General features: G+C 40.4%; 1 protein-coding gene across 11 annotated transcripts in view; it reads right to left on the bottom strand.

Moving 5' to 3' along the window:
- Positions 1 to 15,286, bottom strand: part of REPS1 (RALBP1 associated Eps domain containing 1) — a 59,565-nt gene extending 44,279 nt beyond the window's left edge. For all 11 annotated transcript variants that reach the window (XM_062490089.1, XM_062490098.1, XM_062490090.1 and 8 more), the window contains exon 1: positions 15,009 to 15,286. In XM_062490089.1, coding sequence (XP_062346073.1) covers positions 15,009 to 15,161 — 153 coding nt within the window. In that variant the 5' untranslated portion in view covers positions 15,162 to 15,286. The remainder of the gene's footprint in view (positions 1 to 15,008) is intronic.
- Positions 15,287 to 19,744: the final 4,458 nt, after the last annotated feature.

The following is a 19,744-nucleotide window of genomic DNA, read 5'->3' as shown; positions in this document are numbered from 1 at the left end:
TGACAATCTTCCGGACAAGTACTCTTGGTAATCCCAATTAACGTTTTCACCTTCATATGCCAAGAAATGTCTTCTAAACACACTGGCTCCACAATTCTTCAGGGACCAAACTGCAGCTGAACAGCATGCAGTTCCCCAAACAAATCTTCCCTTGCGTTCCTGAAGATGGCTGTAACATCTTTCTCCAGTCATTGAGACACAACCCTAATCTCCACAACTATTCAAAGAGAAAGATGGCTTGCAACATTAACTACCTCTCTCAACATGCTCAGAAGGATCCCATCTAATCCCATGGATTGGATATTTCCCTAGAGAACCATCATCTTTTTATAATACTACTAGTTTCTCTCTTTCAATCTCATCTCAGGCAAAGAAGTCCATGAGACCCCGCCTGTGACCATCAGTGCAGAGAATCTCAGACTAATTTACATCCATGGGCATTCATGCCCATCCCCACTCTTCCCACCCGAGCTCAGTTATGTTCCCTTGTTGGCAAACCTGGTCTCTGGTCACATCTGCTCATTTTCCTAACTACCAGGATGTACTGTTACTGGACTTAGAGAAAGCTGTCCTGAAAGGTTTCCCAGTTTTCAGAGGACACAGTTCTGAGTGCAGAGGAGCCCTACTTGCAGCAAGTTCCAGCTGAAACAGTGAACCACATTTTCATAGCAATAACTGAGCTACCGAATGCACAAGCTGTTAGCCTGTGTGTTTCAGCACCACCCAATCAGAAAACCGACTTCAGTAACTCCATCCAATAGATCAGGTGAGTTTATCAACTACAACTGAGCCAGATACAGTTAAAAAAAACCTACTTGGCTATTTCTTTGCCATGCACCAGGATTCTGAAACCTCATGAAAATAAGATGGTGTAAAACCCATCACAGGAAGGTGCGGGAAATTGACAGACTCTTAGTTCCAGAAAAGTCAGAAGAGGATCAGCAGGTTTAGGGGCTGTACATGCAGCTCAAATCCTGCTGGACAAAAACTACTGCATTAAAACTGTTGTCTGTGTCTGCATCACATTTCACACATTGCCCCACAGCCCTCAGTTCTTTGTATTTTCCCATTGTAGTATTTCTGCAGCCTGATGTCTGAAGAGAAGTCAGGGGATGATGAGATGTTTTCCTAAATCCATTGAATAAAAAAATAATTCAGTACAGTTGAATGTGACACACTAATTTCAACAGGTTGGTTGGACTACAAGAAGTGCCACCAGGAAAGAAGTGACTGTAAATTGACAGATGACACTTCAAATAAAAACAGAGGCATCAACATCTAAACCTTCAGTCAACCTAATGCCAAAAATAATTATACTGAGTTTAAATAACTAGCACAGCTAAAGCAGTGGAGATTCAACAGACAGCTAGGAATCAAAACCAGTGTGATAGCAAAAACAATTATTTTTTAAAGCACTGTATGCTTGAAGACTGATGGAACAGCCACATATTTGACTACAAGCAAATAGAAAAAGCTTGTGGATTCAGGGGCCTAGCACCAACAGATGAGTTAACCAGACTCTCATGAGTGTTATGAAAAGAAGCAATGATAGAGGCATTTTGAGCTTATGGAATCATAAGGCAGTAATGAGTTTGTACAATTTTAAAGCCACTGCTGAACTACAATTACCTTTTGTTGGAGTTTGTCAGTATTGCCAGATAGAAAAAAAACTTCAGTTAAAAACTGAGTTAATAACTAAGCTACTGTGACAAGTATGAGAAAGGAAAGGCAAGCATGGATTCAAAGTGTATATATATATTAACTACACCAGATATAAGTATCAAGAAAAGCAAAAAGTTAAGGATACAAAAAAACCCAAAACAAAACAAAACCCACCCAATCCTCTCCCCCTGCCGAAAAAATGCTCTTCTGCAGCTGAACAAGAGGTGTCAAATCCACTCATAGCTAGCTAAAGGAGTCATCTGTTTCAAATATAGAATATAATCTAATTAGAAACACGACTGAAGGTTGAGTAAAATCATTTGATGCAAACATCTAGTAGAAACTCCTCCACTGAGTACCCAAACATACCCAAAAGAGTGTACCTGGAAAATCCCTGTAGTAGGATTTAAACATGAAACAGGTAATAAGCTATACTGAATGGGGGAGTAATAATAATTTTAAAAAAATATCAAAGGATTGCTTCTCTGAGATTTAGGTTTAGGGCTTTCATCTGCTTAAGAAGTGAGAGGATAAGGAATTTCCCTAAACTCTTCAAGGAATGCAGAGCCATCTTCAAGACAAAATGCTTCACAATGGTTTTAATCACCCTAGAAATGAAGAACCTGAGGTCACACTACCTCAATTTACTAGAGTAAGACAAACAAGTCTGTGAAGCTCCAGAATTGTTGAATGCCCTTGATACAAAAAACATCAACTCCCCCCCAACAAACAACCAACCCATACAACCACACTTCTGTACAGTAGCTGTGAATTATTAAATTGCATGCCCAGTCATCATACTGCAAAGATGCAACAATATCATCAGAAATACCAGAAGATGGCAGAAACAAGACTTGGCTGGGAAAGCAGCATGTTGTCAAAGGGCACTGCTTCATGCAGAAAGTGTCTAGAACCCTTACAGGTTTCAAATAAGAGGCCCTTGAACTTGGAGAGGTTGGTGAACCTTTACAAATTCCAGGTGAAGTAGAACAAATCATTTCTCTATCAAATGCAGCAAAACACACTTCCCAGAACTCAGGAAATCTCTCTGGGAGAGTCTTCCAGAATATCACCGTCTCCCTGCCCCCAGGTTCTTCTACAAGGCAAATGAAGCCCATTATCTGTAAATATTATTCATGCAAAAGTACAACAGTATTTAAACAGGGATGACTTCAATGTTAAAACAATAAATGAAGCAACATGCATGCCACCTACACAGTAAAGATAAAAATATTTCATCTGCTTGAAGAAATCTACTTAAGCACCTACTGTTCCATAGGAGAGGGTGGCAAGAGACAGAACCTGAAGACAACTTTAGCAGGCTGGAAGATACAACACATGCTATGTGCTAACGGAAGGGGGAGTGAACAAACTTAGAGGAGGACCTTTTCTATCTTCTCATCCAAACTAGGGCATTGTTAATTAAAAAAGAAGTCTTACACCAAGAATATAAACATGAAAATTGTTAAACACAAAGAAACCCTACACGGAATCACAGAAAAGTTGAACTTGGAAAAGTCCTCTGGAGATAATTTGCTTCACTCCCCCTGCTCAAAGCAGGGTCAGCATGTTGCTTTGGACTGTGTCCAGCTGGGATTTTGAGTATATATGTCCAAGCAGGGAAACTCTACAACCTCTCTAGACAATCTCTTTGAGTGATCACCTTTACACTAACAAAGCAACACTCTTATGTTTAAATTTAACATAGACCACGAACAGTACCATGTAAACCATGCACCAGAAATACAAAACAAGTTTTCACATTCATTATACAATATATATTTGACACAAACTTGAGTTAAACCAAACCATATGAATATACTTGTGCTTCAATATTTAGAAAACCATTTTGAGTTTTACTGTGCATATTAACAATAAGCTTCAAATGAAAAACAAGCATTACATTAAAAAGTTCACTTATGATACAAAAAGATAAAAAATGAAATACAGTAACTTCCTTGAATTTTGTTAGTTAATAAAAATGTAACTGATTGTGGATTGATTTTAATTCAGTTTAAAATTAAAAAGGTTACATATCAACAATGTTATTTCTGTATCTCATATGCAGCAGTTCATTGATAAGAATTCTAAAGCTCTCTGCAAACTAATATATATGACAGAATGCTGTCCAATTTAAAAGTTTATAAGAGTACAACCTCAAATTGGGTTATAGAACACACTGTCCTACAACAATGCTCTCCTGAAGTCATGTACTCCACTCAGCTCAGCTACAACAAAAATTAGCCACATCTCTAATGTAATTCAGGGATGTGCAATCTAAGTTGAAAAAATGTTTCCTAATCATTGCTATTTTAGCAGAAATAAACCAAACCCCTGACCATCCCTACACACTGAAGAACCACAAAAATTGCCTTCACTCCTCTCTTCCTAGCTTGAATACATTTCTTTCCTCCCACTTCGTTATCTTCTAATCACATTATTCTGCAACTGCTGTTAGATCAATTCCTGTCACTTCATTTATCTCAGTCTACCTCACTAATTGCTGACCATATCCTGGCACAGTTTTCCAACTACAGTCTCTCATCTATTGTCAGCTGGGCAAAACATTACTGAGTAGTCTGCTAATATTAGTTAGAATTTTTAACTTCTCTTCAAAAATCTTGTTTGACAGGTAGCTTCACAGATGCAACATTTGTTGCATTGTGCAACAGGAACAAGACAGAGAACTGACAAAGATCCTTCTTTTGATGAGTTATTTTTAACCAAGTCAAGTCTCTGACCCAGTTCTTCACATGGCTCCACAAAGCTTGGCACAAGGCGGGACACAAATAAAAAAACAATTGTAGACAGATAAAAAAAGAATGCCACTAAAAGAAACAGTCCAAGCATTGCTCTGAATTCTGTTTCAGCACACTGCAAACATTTAAACAGTCTTACACTTATCCAAAGATCATTTACAAAACGCACCTATGAATGATAACGAATACTGCTATATTTAATATTTAGTTGGTGTGAAGCAGAAAATGTTCATATGCTGCTGAAGAGCAAGTGTAAAATTATTTCTAATATATATATATATATTATTTATCTTATATATTTATCGTATTAGGAACTTAGGCATTGTAGTAAACATAGTTAATCAGTTGATACTAAGAATTCCAAGGCACGGAGTATATTTAGGACATTGCTGGTCCCTGTTGCATAACAAATATTAAGGTTTTACTGATTGTTCCATGAAGATGCATCTCAGTCTTCAGCTTCAGAACACAGGCTTTGAAAGAAATAAAACCAACAGTACAGGAGGACTTCCAAGACAACACACGCACACTGGCAGTGAACTATTTAGAGTCTCTTCACTGTCTGAGCTTCTTCTAATACTTCTCCACCCTTGATTTTCACACTGTACAGATCCACAGTGGAAGTAGACTGCTAAAATGCCATCAGGAAGAAAAAGTTACTTATCAGCTTGGACAATTAATTCTCTACAGATACTTAGAACTAAGATTTCCCATTCCACAGGTCATTTCAGGGTCAAACATACATCTGTTTCAGTTAAATGAAATTTCAGAATTAATCACATCAGAAATAATTAGCTGATCAAAAAATGACCCAGTATTTTAAGGCTCAGAGGAGTTATTCTGCCCCTGTACTTTGGAATCTGTTTTACAAGCATGCCCACTCCCTGAGTACAGAGTTGCCAGATTTGGAGTCATGCTTTCACTTTGTTAATAAATAAGTAGCAAAAAGCACTGGAAATTTAACTCTGATTTATGACAAATAATAAATTCTTAACAGGTGAATATGCTGAACACCACACACACAAACCTCACAGAATTTTTATTACTGGTGGTGCTTTTTGAAGCAGTTATACTTTAGGTAATTCCTGAACGTGACCCATTCCAAAAAAGTCATCTGCAACACCTCTTGTTATTCCTGGTAGCACGTAGATTCACAGTGCATTAGCCTCATTTATTAAAGACACTTCCTAATGTAGTAATGGCTTTTTTGATTTTTCCATTTGCAATCAAAGTCTGTGGTCTTACAGCTTCTGCAGAAGTTGTTACAAGCTCTACACAGGAATCTGACATGCAGAGGTCTATGGCTCTCCAGAGGTCAGCAATTCTCTTATGATCTGGTTGTATGTGGCAACCACCATCCATCAATCACCAAAGACAAGGGAGATGCACCCTCCATGCAACTACAAGACCCTGACTTAGAGGAACCACTTTCCCAAATGTCTACATAGTCCAAGTGACTACAACTCAAAGAAAATACTGCCATATACCCTCAAAAACAGGGCAGAATTAAGAATTGTACGCCCTTCTTGATATGTTCAGTAGCACCAAAGGAAAATACAGATATCCAGATGAACACACACTCAGAAAGCAACTACCATCCTCCCAAGTAAAGAGTCACACCTAGAAGACCTCAAGGCAGAGTTGTTCTTTGCTTGTATTAAGACTTTCTCTACTGTTGTTTTTTTTTTTGACAGAGTAGATGTTCATGAGAAAGACACTTTACAAGCAGAAATGGTAATAAAGCAGCCAGAACTACTGGAAATTAAAAAAACAAATCTGCAACAACAAAATACAGCCTGGGGAACTACAAGAACCATTTCTCATATTTGATAAATAAAGACAGGCTCTTTTAAAGTGAGATATTTCACATACCTGTGTTCTCTATGTAATTTTACATTACTGCTTAACCTAAATAGCTCCTCCCTCTTCTGCTCTCAGCTGCAGTTCCCCATTCCTGAGCAGTAACTGCTGCTTGTCTGTCCAGTCACATAATGTGATCACTCCACTCAGAAAATCAACAAAAAGTTACTGCGTTAGTTATTTTCTCTTTTATTAAACTGAATCTGTCTACTGTACAACCAACACCTCAGCAGAGCTTCAGAAGTTATTTACTCACAGACTTTATTCACAATAGAAAAGTACAAGGTTTCATGAACAAACTGCAATGAATCCTACAGCATACATCTCTCACTGGTCAATATCAGATAGCTAGAACTTGTTTTTAGGTTTGCAGTTTATATTTTTGACAAGCAAAGCCTGAAGCAGGAATGGCAAACAAGCCCCAGCTGGCACACACAGAATGGCATCCTTCATCTGTAATCTTTTGCAGCACTTGGTCTTACTCTTGCAATCATTAGAAGTCCAACTGAATACTTATGAAGACTAACCAGGTTTGCCCTAACTTTATGTGCTGTTTGCTTGTTCTTATGTGTGTTCTTAAGTTTATGTGAGTAAACAACTTCTGAAGCTCTACCAATCTTCAAAATGTAACTTATCTCCCTTAGCATAAACAATTATATGCAAGTAATTCCATTCATTTATCAAGAAAGCATCTAGCTTCAGCAGACACTGGAGAGATACTTCACAGATATTCTAATTGTGGATACTCCTATCATGCAGAATTAGGTGGAATATTTTTTTCCCTAATACCAAAAGCTGAAGAGAGGAGCATTTATGCTGACATTTTCATTCTTTTCAGACATTCTCTATAATTGAAGCATTCCAGTGATTGATATTCTTTGCTAATGATTTTTTTTCATTTCATTTTTAACATTTTCCCCACACATCACCTTCTGTTACTATGCCACAACAATATTAACAAAGAAAAAATTCTTCATTTTTCAAAGAATGAGCACAAGCTTCTGGCGTTTTTTTTTTTGCTAATGTAAAATTAAGATTAAGGCATTCTTTGATCCCTGATTTAGTGGCCATGCTGTGGCCTGGACAAACGGGACTGTCCTGGTCTGCTCCTGTCATTCCTGAGCACATCCAAGCAAGTTTACATGAAGCTACTGTGTCCATTACTTTACATTCCTTTCCCATCCCAGTCTTTTTTCCTCTGAGCATCAATCTGAGCACTGTTAATTAGTTACTTAGCTTTGCACTGCTTTCCTCCCACTGAGGCCAAGAAGCCTTAACAATGCGTCTATCAAAAATTAAACAAACCTTGGTAAAGTTCTAAAACTTGCACATTTACAGAGCTACATTTCAGATTCCATTTTTAACATTAGGTCTTAAATTATTTAAGAAGCTTCAAATCAGAAAAAACAAGTCATTCACACTATTGTAATAATAGCAAACTTTTCTACAAAATTCCCAACTACTAGTCTGCATAAGGAGTATGTCAACACCTAATGCTAAATTTTACACAGCTCAGCCCTGGTCATCCTTTTCTGGGATTATTGAAGTTGAAAGATATATTCAAAACTGAGCCCACTCATTGTTCTGTTACCATACTTCAGAAGCATTTTAGACGTCAGAAGTCAATCATTCCAGAAATTCAGGTCAGACTATCATCTTTTCCAAGTCTTTTAACCTCTCAAAACACAGTTCCTACACACAGTCAGACATGCCTGAATTATGTTGTATTTTTTGTATAACAAGTGTAGAGATAATTTAACTCTTTAGACACCAACCCCAGGTGGAAAAACAAGCAAGCCATGAACACGATCACCGACTTGGTACATTAATTTAGAAAGAATAACATTGCTATCTTAAGAACATTTTTATGGTCAACAGAAATGCTAAAGGAAAGAGAATAATAGTAAAATAGATTCTTACATTAATCATTATTGGAACTCCAGTGAGAAAAATCTGATCGGCAACATATTTCTCCCACACTCACTTATGACTTCAAACTTTTTTAAATGAACAGGAGAACTCCAATCTGACATCTAGGAACTCTACAAGAAGGACTAACCTAAAACAGAAAATATTTATGACCAAATAGGTAGGAATCTTGTCTGCAAGGACTATTATTTTGAAAGCTAGTAAATACAATTGAAAAGTCATAGAGACTGCCAGCAAAGTCCTGTAATTTCACAGTATCTGCAGTAACATTTACAGAAGATTAGACTAAGATGAAGGCATGTTTGCCATGTTCCACAGTCAGTGAAGTACTTAAAAATTCTAACACAAAAGAATCGCTTTTACCAGTAAAAGATCAAATTTACAATCTGTAATTTTGTACAGCCAACTTGATTCTAAGACAGCTGCATTTGCCAAAGCCCTGATATATCTGATTCTAGAATTCTATCCAGTTATGTCAGAAAGGATATTAATCACCCCTGCTGCCATCTGACAGCATGTTTAAAAAGAAAAGAATAAACTGCTTTCAAACTAAGCTAAGCAGTGATACTTGAAATTATCTGAGTGCTGTGTTGGCATACAGAATTATGAAGGAATTATCTACCATGTAAGCGACTGTAAAGTACGAATACCAATTTCAAAGGCTCAAAAGCAATTACACCAAGAAATCCACTACAAACAAATGTAAGTCTAATAAACGCAATCTAAAGTCCTAAAGTTTTGCCATTTTTGCTTAAAAAAGCAATGTTCTCCTCCTAATGCTGCTGAGATATGAGACCACTCCAACTAATTAACTGCAAAAAGAAATGAATTTTCAGCCCGCTATAGTCTCTGTAAAAGTAACATCACTTAAATAAAGCTTTTCACCAGAATTCTGCAGAAAGTCAAAGCTTAATTCACACGATAAAGAGCAGATTAAAAGCCATTCCTGACACTAACAGAAAGTACACTTAGGTATCTCATCAATACAAGGAATCAAAGCTAACCTACTGCTCAGCTGAAATGAGAATACTCTATTACAGTGACATTTGAAAGAAAAAAAAATAAGTGATTCACAAACCAGATATTTTTAACTGCAGATCCAGGCATATACAACAGGTTTTTAACAACTCTTGCTTACTAAATGAGGACTGGAAAACAGAATAATGCATGTGTGCAAACGTCTTTTATATGAAAATACATAAACACATACAAATTATATGTAAATTAGGTAATTATAATAATAAGTCTACAGATTCATCAATTTTACAGTGCTCAGGCTAAAAAAATACTGCAGATTAGTAAGAAAATTGCTACAGTTTGAGGCATCTACACTGGAAGAACACCTTGATAATGACCTGTTGCAAATATTGCCTCAGAAGAAATCTAAACTACTTTTAAATCTTTTCTATGTGACATTTTAACACAAGATTTAAAATAACTTTAATAAAAAACAAAGAAAATGTGTGACCTGGATTAAATAAAGTGATTTTTTTTTTCCATTTGGGCTTGTTACAGACTAGTTACAGGTCAGTATTAGAGAAGAAAGCTTTTCAAACAGCGTACATATTTTAAAGATCTAGAAGTGCTATTATTTTAAATATACTCCAAATTCATATGACTGAAAGGAAGGCATGATATTTACCATGTATAAGGAATTCTAATTTTTTACCCCATCAGTTCTGAAAGAATAATAAATTCAGCAAATTAACCAGAATGACTTAGAGTCTTCTGCATGTCTCTACCACACAGGCAATCCTAAGCATGCCCTGGCTCAGCTTCCATTCAAAGCTGGCATTCAGCAGACTACTGATTTGACAAACAGGTACTCTTTCTGTAGGAAAATTCACTGAAACAGTAACTGCAACAAGACGATAATTGCAAACAAGCTGTTATTTTCTTAGATCCCTTTCTCTCTACATCCATTTTCCAACAAAGAAGCCAGCATAAATCAAGAACCTGCAATTTCATTTTGCCATGTTCTGCTTACGGACTGTAATTCCATTTATAATCGTGCTGCCTGACAGCAGATGAGCTCTGGCATTTGAGAAAACCACCAGTGCATCTTCTGTTCCCTCTATCTGCCAAAAGCTACCACCCCAAGAACTAAAGGCAGCATATGCCTGCATCTCAGACTTCTCAACGAAGCAGCTGCATCAGGGGTACACACTTTCTTACAAATTCTGATATGAGGGCAGCAAACTCTGACAGAGTTGAGGTAGACAACCAGAGGGTAATTTTTCCATCAATGAAACAAGAACAAGCAAAACCAATCTGTCTGTAAAGATTCCTTTAAAAAATAAACAAAAAGCTTGAAAGTGGCTAACAAGACCCAAAACCAGCTTTATATGAGGTTTTTACTGGACTAATAGAAGCCTACTGTAATTGAAGTAACTGGGCATGTTCAATTCACCTGTCAAAGACTTTCTAACACTAAATTATAAGTTGGGTAACATTGCTGCACCAGAACTGAAGACGACAAATCATTCATTCTAGTGAAGATACATGCCAATACTCACATATTCGTAGTTTTATAGTAATGTTGTATTTTAAAGCAAGATGCTTTGACTCATTCATTTCAGATGAGTATCATATGCACCACTGATGTGCTTCGTGTCTGATGAAGTTTCTGTGATTCATAATCAAGAGTACAAATTCAGAAAACATTCTACGATTAACTCACTTAAGTAAGAATTCTACAAATCAAACAAATGCAACAGCTACTATATTCATTCCATGCACAAGTAATGAGTTTCACAATACATTTTTCGGCTAATTGTAGCTTTTACAAGCAATTTCCCCACCACTGCAGAGACACCAAAAACTGACTTTATTAGCACACACTAGTGAGTGTTTTAGGTCAGATGAGAAACATGCCTTTGAAGCCAATTTCCCTGAGCAAACTCCCCTGTGCAGCCACTCCAGAACAGGCAACTATGTTTCTTTTGTATCAAGCTAACCTAGAAGATACACCTAGGACGGCACACAATAAATCCCAAAGAACATCCAGTGCACAACACCAAGCTGGAACTCTAGCAAAGGGAAGCTCCTGAAGCACACAAACACGGTGGGTGACAGCTCCTGTATCACACCGCCTACACACACAAACACTAATGGACATGCAACTGAGCCACAAGATGAGGCAAGTGAAAACTACATTAGACAAAACCTTCTAACTTTTGGCTGAATAGACTCCCTGGACCAGCTGTCTGTTCAAAGGAAAGTCAGAGCCAGCTCCATCTTCCAGTGGTTTAAGCTAACACAAACCCCATGCCAGGTCACAATTAAAACATCCAGTCGTCCTAGAACAAAGACAGTTCTCTGCTTCCCCTCTGTCAAAGAGTTTTCCTGTCTTCCTTCTTGTGCTAGCACTGACATTCATTCAACCCCACTGTCACCTGACACAGAGGTATAACCAACAAAAAGCTGTGATATATTTTCTGCCTACACAGCCCCTGATGCCAGCGTACAACAGCATTGGACAGGCACGAGTGTCTTTTCCAGAAGGAACATATGGCTGAGGGAAAGACAGGAGCACCTTCTTCAGTGCCAACTCACCATTAGATTTTTGTCAGCTGCAATGTGAAACCACACCCTGAAAGATCTGAAGACTTTTAAGTGTTGTGAAGTAGCTGGACCTCTTACCCCAACACAAGCACTTTCATTCATTCTTTTATGCAAGTCTTCTACCTTAATGTTCATTTCAGGGATGTGCACAAAAAAAGAAGAAATGTGGGTTAATAGACACTGGTGTTCTGACACATGCATTTTTGGCATGGTATTTTGTTCTGATAATAAAGCTGTCCTTTTGCAGATGCGTACAAAATAAACATCTAGCTTTTCTTTTCCAGGATGCTGTAGCTTGGTATACAATAGCTGTAACTGTTTCAGTCTTCTATAGGTTCATTTATCCCCACTAAACAGACAGCTAATGGTGTCCCTCAGAGGGAGAAATTAAATTGATTAGGAACAATGAGACACACCTATTAACTTTTGCTCCTGTGAGACAGATCTCTGACAAGGATGCAACTCTTTGCAAAAAAGGCTGCACATATATCCAGCCTTTAGGCAACAGACTTGCAAGTAAAACAAGTTATGAGTCTAAAAATGCAACTGTCAGACATTTTCATTTCCAACTGAATCAGTTCTGAACTATTCAAAGGTACTTACCAACCACTGAAAAGGAAAAACTCTGAAGCTGTTCCTTCTGGACTACTTGGTCCCCTTGAGCTTGAAGAGCAACAATTTTACGCTATGTTTTGCACACCTACAAATGTACTTAGCATTCATGTGACCAGCACTACACTTGCATTCCAGGATTATGTAAGGATTGAGTAACTGAATTAAGTTCATTTCCCCACAAGCATCAGGTGCTTCAAATGAACAGGTAAAAACACAGCACCCACGCGGTCAAAATAAAATTCCATCCCCTTCACAGTGTTTCTTTATTTCTTAAACTATTTCATCTTGAGGTTTAAGTTACATAGTCTCAGCTTCCAAACCATCAAATGCTATTTCCCTTTGAAGAACCCCAATACAATATATTCATGCCTGTGTTAACCGGGGAATGGAGCCCTACCTTAAGAACACAAAATAACTAGACAACTAAATTCTTTTCAAAGTACAAGGTACTTTACAGGTGACCAACTGTTATTGCACATGATACTCATAATGGGTCAAACTGCTAAGGGCATTTCAACTTTCTTTGTACTATTTACAGTCTCATTCCTCAGGCAATCTAATATCTTGTTTGCCATTTTAACTGCAAGGTTCGCCTTGAGATCACCACAATGATAAGTCAGGTCTGCTTCTTGAGTTAATTTATTTAGGACCCATGGAATGATGCCCAAGTATCCTCTCTTCTTCAGGTGCATTTTACTTTGCAGGAAAATATCTGACTTCCTCTGCAAAAGATAAGGATAAAATCTGTGGACACTTGTTTTCAAAACTCCAGGTATTTCCAAGTTCTTGAACTAAATTCCTGCATGAAATAAAATCTCTAGCATTAGCTTACTATACACTGATTCAGAAAAGTTTTATGTAAAAGAAATTTCTAAGTATAGGAAAGATGTAAACATTCACTTTCCCTGGGATGATTCTTCTGAAACTAGTGGGCCACACACAAAAAGCAGCCGTGGGTGGCCATTGAGAAACCTTACTCATAATATTGAGCATGCAGACTCTTCTACCACTAAGTCCAGTCTAACAAGTCATCAAATAAGAGATTACTGGTTTTACCAGGAAGAATCATTTCTTATTCAGCCCTCTTCCACTTCGTTGTGTCTTAAACTCCTTTCAACTAACAAAGCTGAGAGGCCCAAAACACACCAACAGTCAGCCTAGTCAGTAAGTGTTCTCCTGGCACTGAATTTCAGCATCCTGCAATTTGTGTTTCTAGCAACACTAAGTTTAATACTTTGTTAAAAGGGCCGCTTATCTCACTAGGCTGAGGATGAAACCGCATAAAAGGCAGCACCACTTTCTAAATACAGCTTTGCCCATAGCAGCTTAAAAGACTACGTAAACTTTAAAGCACTGAACAATGAGAGAGGGAACTGCAGAAGCAGCAAATTATTACAAATAGCTGTTCCTAAGAATGGTTGACTAGGAATACGTTCCTCAAATAATCACACATGCACACTAAAACAGACTTTCCCTCTCCTATGTGGGTAACTGCAATACTGCTACACGTTTCAGACATAACATGGTCAAGGAAGTGCTAAAACTGTGCACATACATACTGCAGGTATGGGCCCGTGTCAGTCTTAACACCACATTTTTCATTGTTAGAAACATTTAGCTGGCTACAGGTAAGTTAATTCCTGCCAGCAAGTGATGTCCAAAAAAGACTACAGGGCTTAGGCAAAGTGGACCAGTGTCAGTAGCTCCCAACAACACAAAAACAAAAATTTTCTTATGGGCTGCTCTTCATCAGCAGATCATGGGGACAATCTCACTCGTCCCCCCAAAAGTCTGGGGGTCTCATGCTGTGGATGGCTTCTGTCGACACAGAATATTTTCCTACCAGTTGCTGGATGCTGCCAGCAGACACCACCAGCTCCTTTCCAGCCCTGCATTAGGGGAGGGGGGACTAGCACAGGGTGCACAGCACACAACTCGCAGTGCCCCGTGCCCTCCCCTTGCAGCTGCAGGGGCTCAGGTGGCCGGCCAAACAACAGCTCCATCCTACTGTGTCCAATCCTGGGCTCAGGAATGACAAGGACCTAACAGAGAGGGTACAGCAGAGGGACACAAAGGTGATCAAGGTCTGGAGCTCTCTGATCAGGGCAGACCGGTGGAGCTGCTATTTAGTCTAGAGAAGACTGAGAGAGGAACTCATTAATGCACATAAACACCTCAAAAGGGATGGTGCCAGACTGTTTTTCAGACACGATAAGGAGCAATGGCCATAAACCGAATCGCAGTAAGTTTCACCTCAAGACGAGCAAGAGCCTCCTTATACTGAGGACGGCAGAGCACGGGAAGAGGCTGCCCAGGGAGGTCGTGGAGTCTCTCTTTGGAGACCCTCAAACCCCACCTGGAAGTGTTCCTGTGCCACCTGCTCCAGGTAACCCTGTCACTGCAAGGGGGTGTACGAGATTATCTCCACAGGTCCCTTCCAACCCCAAAGATTCTGTGATCCCCGAGTCCCCGCCGGCGGGACGACCCCCGCCCAAGGGCTGCGAGGCGGGCAGGGGGAGCGGGCCGGCGGAGGGGAAGGGCCGGGCCGGGTCCATCTCGGCACGGTAGGGCGATGCCCGAGCCCCCCGACCCCCGGGGGCCCCGCGGTGGCGGCCGTACCTGCATGACCACGTCGTTGGGCAGCTGCGCGGCGCGGAAGAGCTCCAGGACGCGCCCGTTGGACGCCACCTTCTTGGTGCTCTCGGTGTCGCAGTAGGAGAAGAGGTCGCAGTAGTAGCGCTGCTCCGCCTCGCTCAGCGTCACCCCCTCCATCTTTCAGCGCCGCGGACCATCCGCATCCGGCGGCGCGGCCGGGGGGAGGCGGCGGCGCTGGGGGAGGGGGGCACACACGGGACACACGCGCCGCCGGCGGCCGCGCGCGGGCGGCTGCTCGCACCTTCCCCCCCCCGCCGTCCGCCCACGCGGCCGCGCGCCTGCGCGCCACCCCCGCGCCTGCGCGCGCCGCCTCCCGGAAAGGGAGGCGTGGGGAGCGCCCAGCGCTGAGGGCAGCCCGCCCCCTCCGCGCCGGAGGCGGTGGCGGCGGAAGCGCCGGGCCCAGGGGCGGGGCTAGCAGGGAGAAGGCCCAGCGGCCCGGCCCGGCCCGGCCCGCGGTGCCAGCGCCATCTGCGGCGCTCTTGAGGCGGGGGGTAGTGGCAGTCCGCGCGCCCCGGCCCCGCTCCGCGGCGCCCCCTGTGGGTGTGGCGGCGCGGGGAGGGCGGCGGCCCCGCAAGCCAGAGCTCCCAGGGACGCGGACGCTCGGACCCCGGTGCGGGGCGTTTTGCTCTCTGGCCTGGCCGGGACTGCACAGGAGCCCGGGGAAGCTGCCCAATAAATCGGGGGATGCTCAGCTGCCCGGCCGTCCCGGCATAGTGGGCCGTGTGAGAGGCAGAGGCAGTGCCGACAGGCTGAGGCAGTGGCGAGCGGCTTCCCTCCCGAGCCTGCCTTCACAGAATCACAGAAACGATTAGGTTGGAAAAGGCCTCTGAGATCATCGAGTCCAACCTGTGACTGAACATCACCAAGTCAGCTAGACCATGGCACTCGGTGCCAAGTCGAGGCTTTCCTTATATACCTCCAGTGACAGTGATGCCACCACCTCCACGGGCAGCCCATTCTGATCCCCCTCTCTTGTAAAGAAATTCCTCCTGATGTCTTTCCTGTACCTTCGCTGGTGTATCCTGAAACAATGTCCTCTTGTCCTGTCGCTGGTTGCCTGGGAGAAGAGACGACCCGCAGCTGCCTCCGCCTTTTTTCAGGGAGTTGTCGAGAGTGATAAGGTCTCCCCTGAACCTTCTCCAGGCTAAATGCCCTCAGCTGCTCCTCATGCCCATCTCTGGACTTGCTCCAGCACCTCAATGTCTGTCCTGAATTCAAGGACCTAGGACACAGGACTCGAGGTGTGGCATCACCAGTGCTGAGTACAGGGAATAAGTGGTTGTCCTCCTTTGTATGCTTCCTCTTTCCACCATCACTACAGTATGCATCAACACCACATAGCACACAGTAAGTAGCCTGGATAATAGCTCCATACATCAGCCTTGCAAGGAAGAATAGGCAAGAGCTCACCTATCTCCACATCAATAGCTCTTGCTCTGTGTGTCTCTCTTGGATGTTTTTTTCCGAGCTTCTGTGTATTTCCGTGGATAGGTTCTTATAATGGTTTGGGTTGGAAAGAACATTAAAGACCACGTAGTTCTACCCCTCCTGCTAAGAACAGAGACATTCTCCCCTAAACCGTGTTGCTCAAATCCCCATCCAACCTGGCCTTGACCATTTCCACGGATGGGGCATCCACAGCTTTTCTGGGCAATCTGCTCATGAGCCTCATCACTCCCACAGTAAAGAATTTCTTCCTTTAATCTAAACCTACTCTCTCTCAACTTGGAGCCATTCCCCTTTGCCCTGTTGCTCTATGCCCTTGTAAACAGTCACTCTCCATCTTTCTTCTCGGCTTTCTTCAGATACTGGAAGGATACAATTTGTTCCCTGGTAGATTTATGCCTTTCCTACAGCACACAAACGAAATTGCCTCCAAGCTACTTCAGCTTCTGGAACATGCATAATGAATTCCATGGTCTTCTGCCTGACCTTTTGACTACCTGGTCTGGTTTAAATCCTGCTGAGTTGGCAGACCACTACTTCATATATTTATGTCACTCTTAATTTATGCTTCTTTTCTTTTTCCACTTCACCTTGCTTCACAACTCTTCCAATGTTTCTCTTTCCAGATTGCTGTTGCTGACTGCTCTACTTCCCTTAAGCACCTCACTCTTTCTGCCTCTTAAAATAGTTACGTTTTGAACTTAGACATTCATCTTTCTTGCTATTTGAAATATGCAGTTTACTAAAGTTTTCTGCTAACTCAAGTTTCTGAAAATCACAAATACATTAGCTTATAGTTAAAATATCAGACAAAAGTTTCTTCCCAGAAATGTACCATTATCAAACTTTTGCAACTTAGATTACACTAATGATGAAACCAAACAGATCCATCACATTCTCAGCTAAAATTTCTCAAAATAGCCTGTATCAAAGAAATAACTCTATTATATCTAATTATTATGATTTTATAGACTTAGATAAGGCAAATTTAGCATCATTGGTCATTTACTTGGAGCTATTGTCACATCAGTGTCTCTGCAAGTGAAATGATAGTGACCTCCCCCCCTTCCACGACTAAATTGCAGATTGTGATTCTGTTAGGTATACACAGACATTTGTAGAAGAGATTTTAAAATCACTTACCAGTAAGTTTTTGGGTTCCAAACGCTTCTTTGCTTCTTACAGTGATTGTGTTCAGGTACTGGAGTTTGAAACATTGATATATGTATATATCTTTAGCTATGAGTTAGTGTATGGACCCCAAAATATTTCTATTGTCAAAATAATTTTGAGGTTTATGTGTAAGAGTATTCTGGATATTTTATTATTTTAATTGAGTTGCTATTTTATTATTTGCATCTTTGCAGCAAGAGTTCTCTTTTTACATTACTGGGGATCACTTGGCTGCAGCAGTTTGTACAAGACACAAAGACTAATACAAGGAGGAAGTTCTCTAACATGGACTAGTCTCACATACCCAAATGTCAAATAGTTCTGAAGTATGTTGAATAATTGTACATTTCACTAAACCCATTATATGTAATCAGAAAATGTCACATCATTGCTTACTGGACAGATGAATGCTTTTCCCTGTGGTACAGCATCTCCTGAAGCTGTTCAGGTAGATAGTTTGGGAGTCAGGTTGCTGGGTCTCATTTCCAACTCCTGTACCACAAACTTACCTACTTGCTTTGTGCCAGTTCAAAGACTAAGCAGAAATAATAAAAGAGACATGATGTGTAGCAAATTAATTTCTCCTTACAAAGATCTACATGTGGACACACCCTCAGAGAGTCCCAGTAGAAGGTTTCTGTGTTTGACTATGGGATCTTCCTTCCCATCCCTGATCAGCCCCTGAAAACCTCCAGCCAGAAGAAGAATTTTCTATTCAGAACTTTGCTGGTGCCCATCATGCCAGACTTAGCACCTATTGAGGTAAATAATTAAATCTTTTCAGTGGCTTCTCAATGGCAATTCATTTTGTTTCTCTGGAGAATATGCTGTTTGCTACAGGATGAACTGAGGAAAACAGTATTCATGCCTGTTAGTAAGAAGTGAGTAACTTGTCTGTACTTTCACTTGCCAGTGCAACTGACCCAAACAATTTAGACTTTTGGGTCTCTTGGTTTAAAAAGATTTTTATCACAGCATTTCCCAGAGTTCATATTAGATACACAAAGAAGGTTTGTAGTGTAGTACCCACCAAAATGTATCACTAGTGAGGAACTTTTGATATAATAGATGAAACACATGATTCAAGTATCTTCATTTATGTTTCAAACAGAACAAGAAAAGGACACCTTTTTGTCATGGATTTTTAGAAATTGTACCTGTTTTTATCTTTTTAATGTACCTTCTTAGAATTTAAAGTTCTAAATAGCTAAGAGTTAAACTATTCTCCACGTGGTGCCTAATTTTACTGTATTATATTGTCTATGAAGAAACTGTTAGGTTACATACATTGATATCAAAGAATTCATTCTTTTAAGAGATCAGAGTTACAGAAAATCATTCTTGTCACAGGAAGGCCAAGTCCAGTGATCCAAGGGGATTGAAGTGCAAGGTTATTTTGCTGCCCATAACTCTTAGAATCAGACCTATTATTAAATTATATAATAAATAAATAATAATATATAATAATAATTAAATTATGCATCAATAATACCTTATTCTTAGAAAATACAGGCTTTCACAATTTGATATGTGACCAGAAGTATGTTCATTAGTACTAAAAAACAAAAAGAAATTCATTTGTTTAAGGATACTACCACTTAAAACTGGTTTCAGTGTCTTTTATCAGCTGTGAACTTACTATTGTTTTCTGAAAACTAGCTGTAACACATGTTGAGACTGATTTCTCAAAATAAACACAACTCAAAAACAGATGCAGGGTCTGGCATTCACTAGTTGATGGGGATGTGCCATCTGTCTACAGTCTACCTGCTTTTGATGTTGTTATTAAGGTTAGCGGATCTCATGTACCACCTTATTTGCACTAAAGTAAGATATATGCTCAGATTATTTTTTAAAATTAAAACACCTTCAAATAACTTTCAGCCTTATAAAGTATGTATTGAGGTCCAGTTTCCATTTTGCATCTGGTTCTCCAAATTTAGAAGAATGGCCCTTGGGGTTATTTGTCATTGCTTTTTAAAAATTCTTCCGCATACCTAATGCTGTGGAGCAGGTTTTACAATCTATGTCAATATACTCCTTTACTTGCAGCTCATCAGGAGTTCTGGGAACTTGTTCTA

This window comes from Cinclus cinclus, chromosome 3, assembly GCF_963662255.1.
Source record: "Cinclus cinclus chromosome 3, bCinCin1.1, whole genome shotgun sequence".
In the NCBI taxonomy this organism is placed as follows: Eukaryota; Metazoa; Chordata; class Aves; order Passeriformes; family Cinclidae; genus Cinclus; species Cinclus cinclus.
This window is presented reverse-complemented; position numbering and strand designations above follow the sequence as displayed.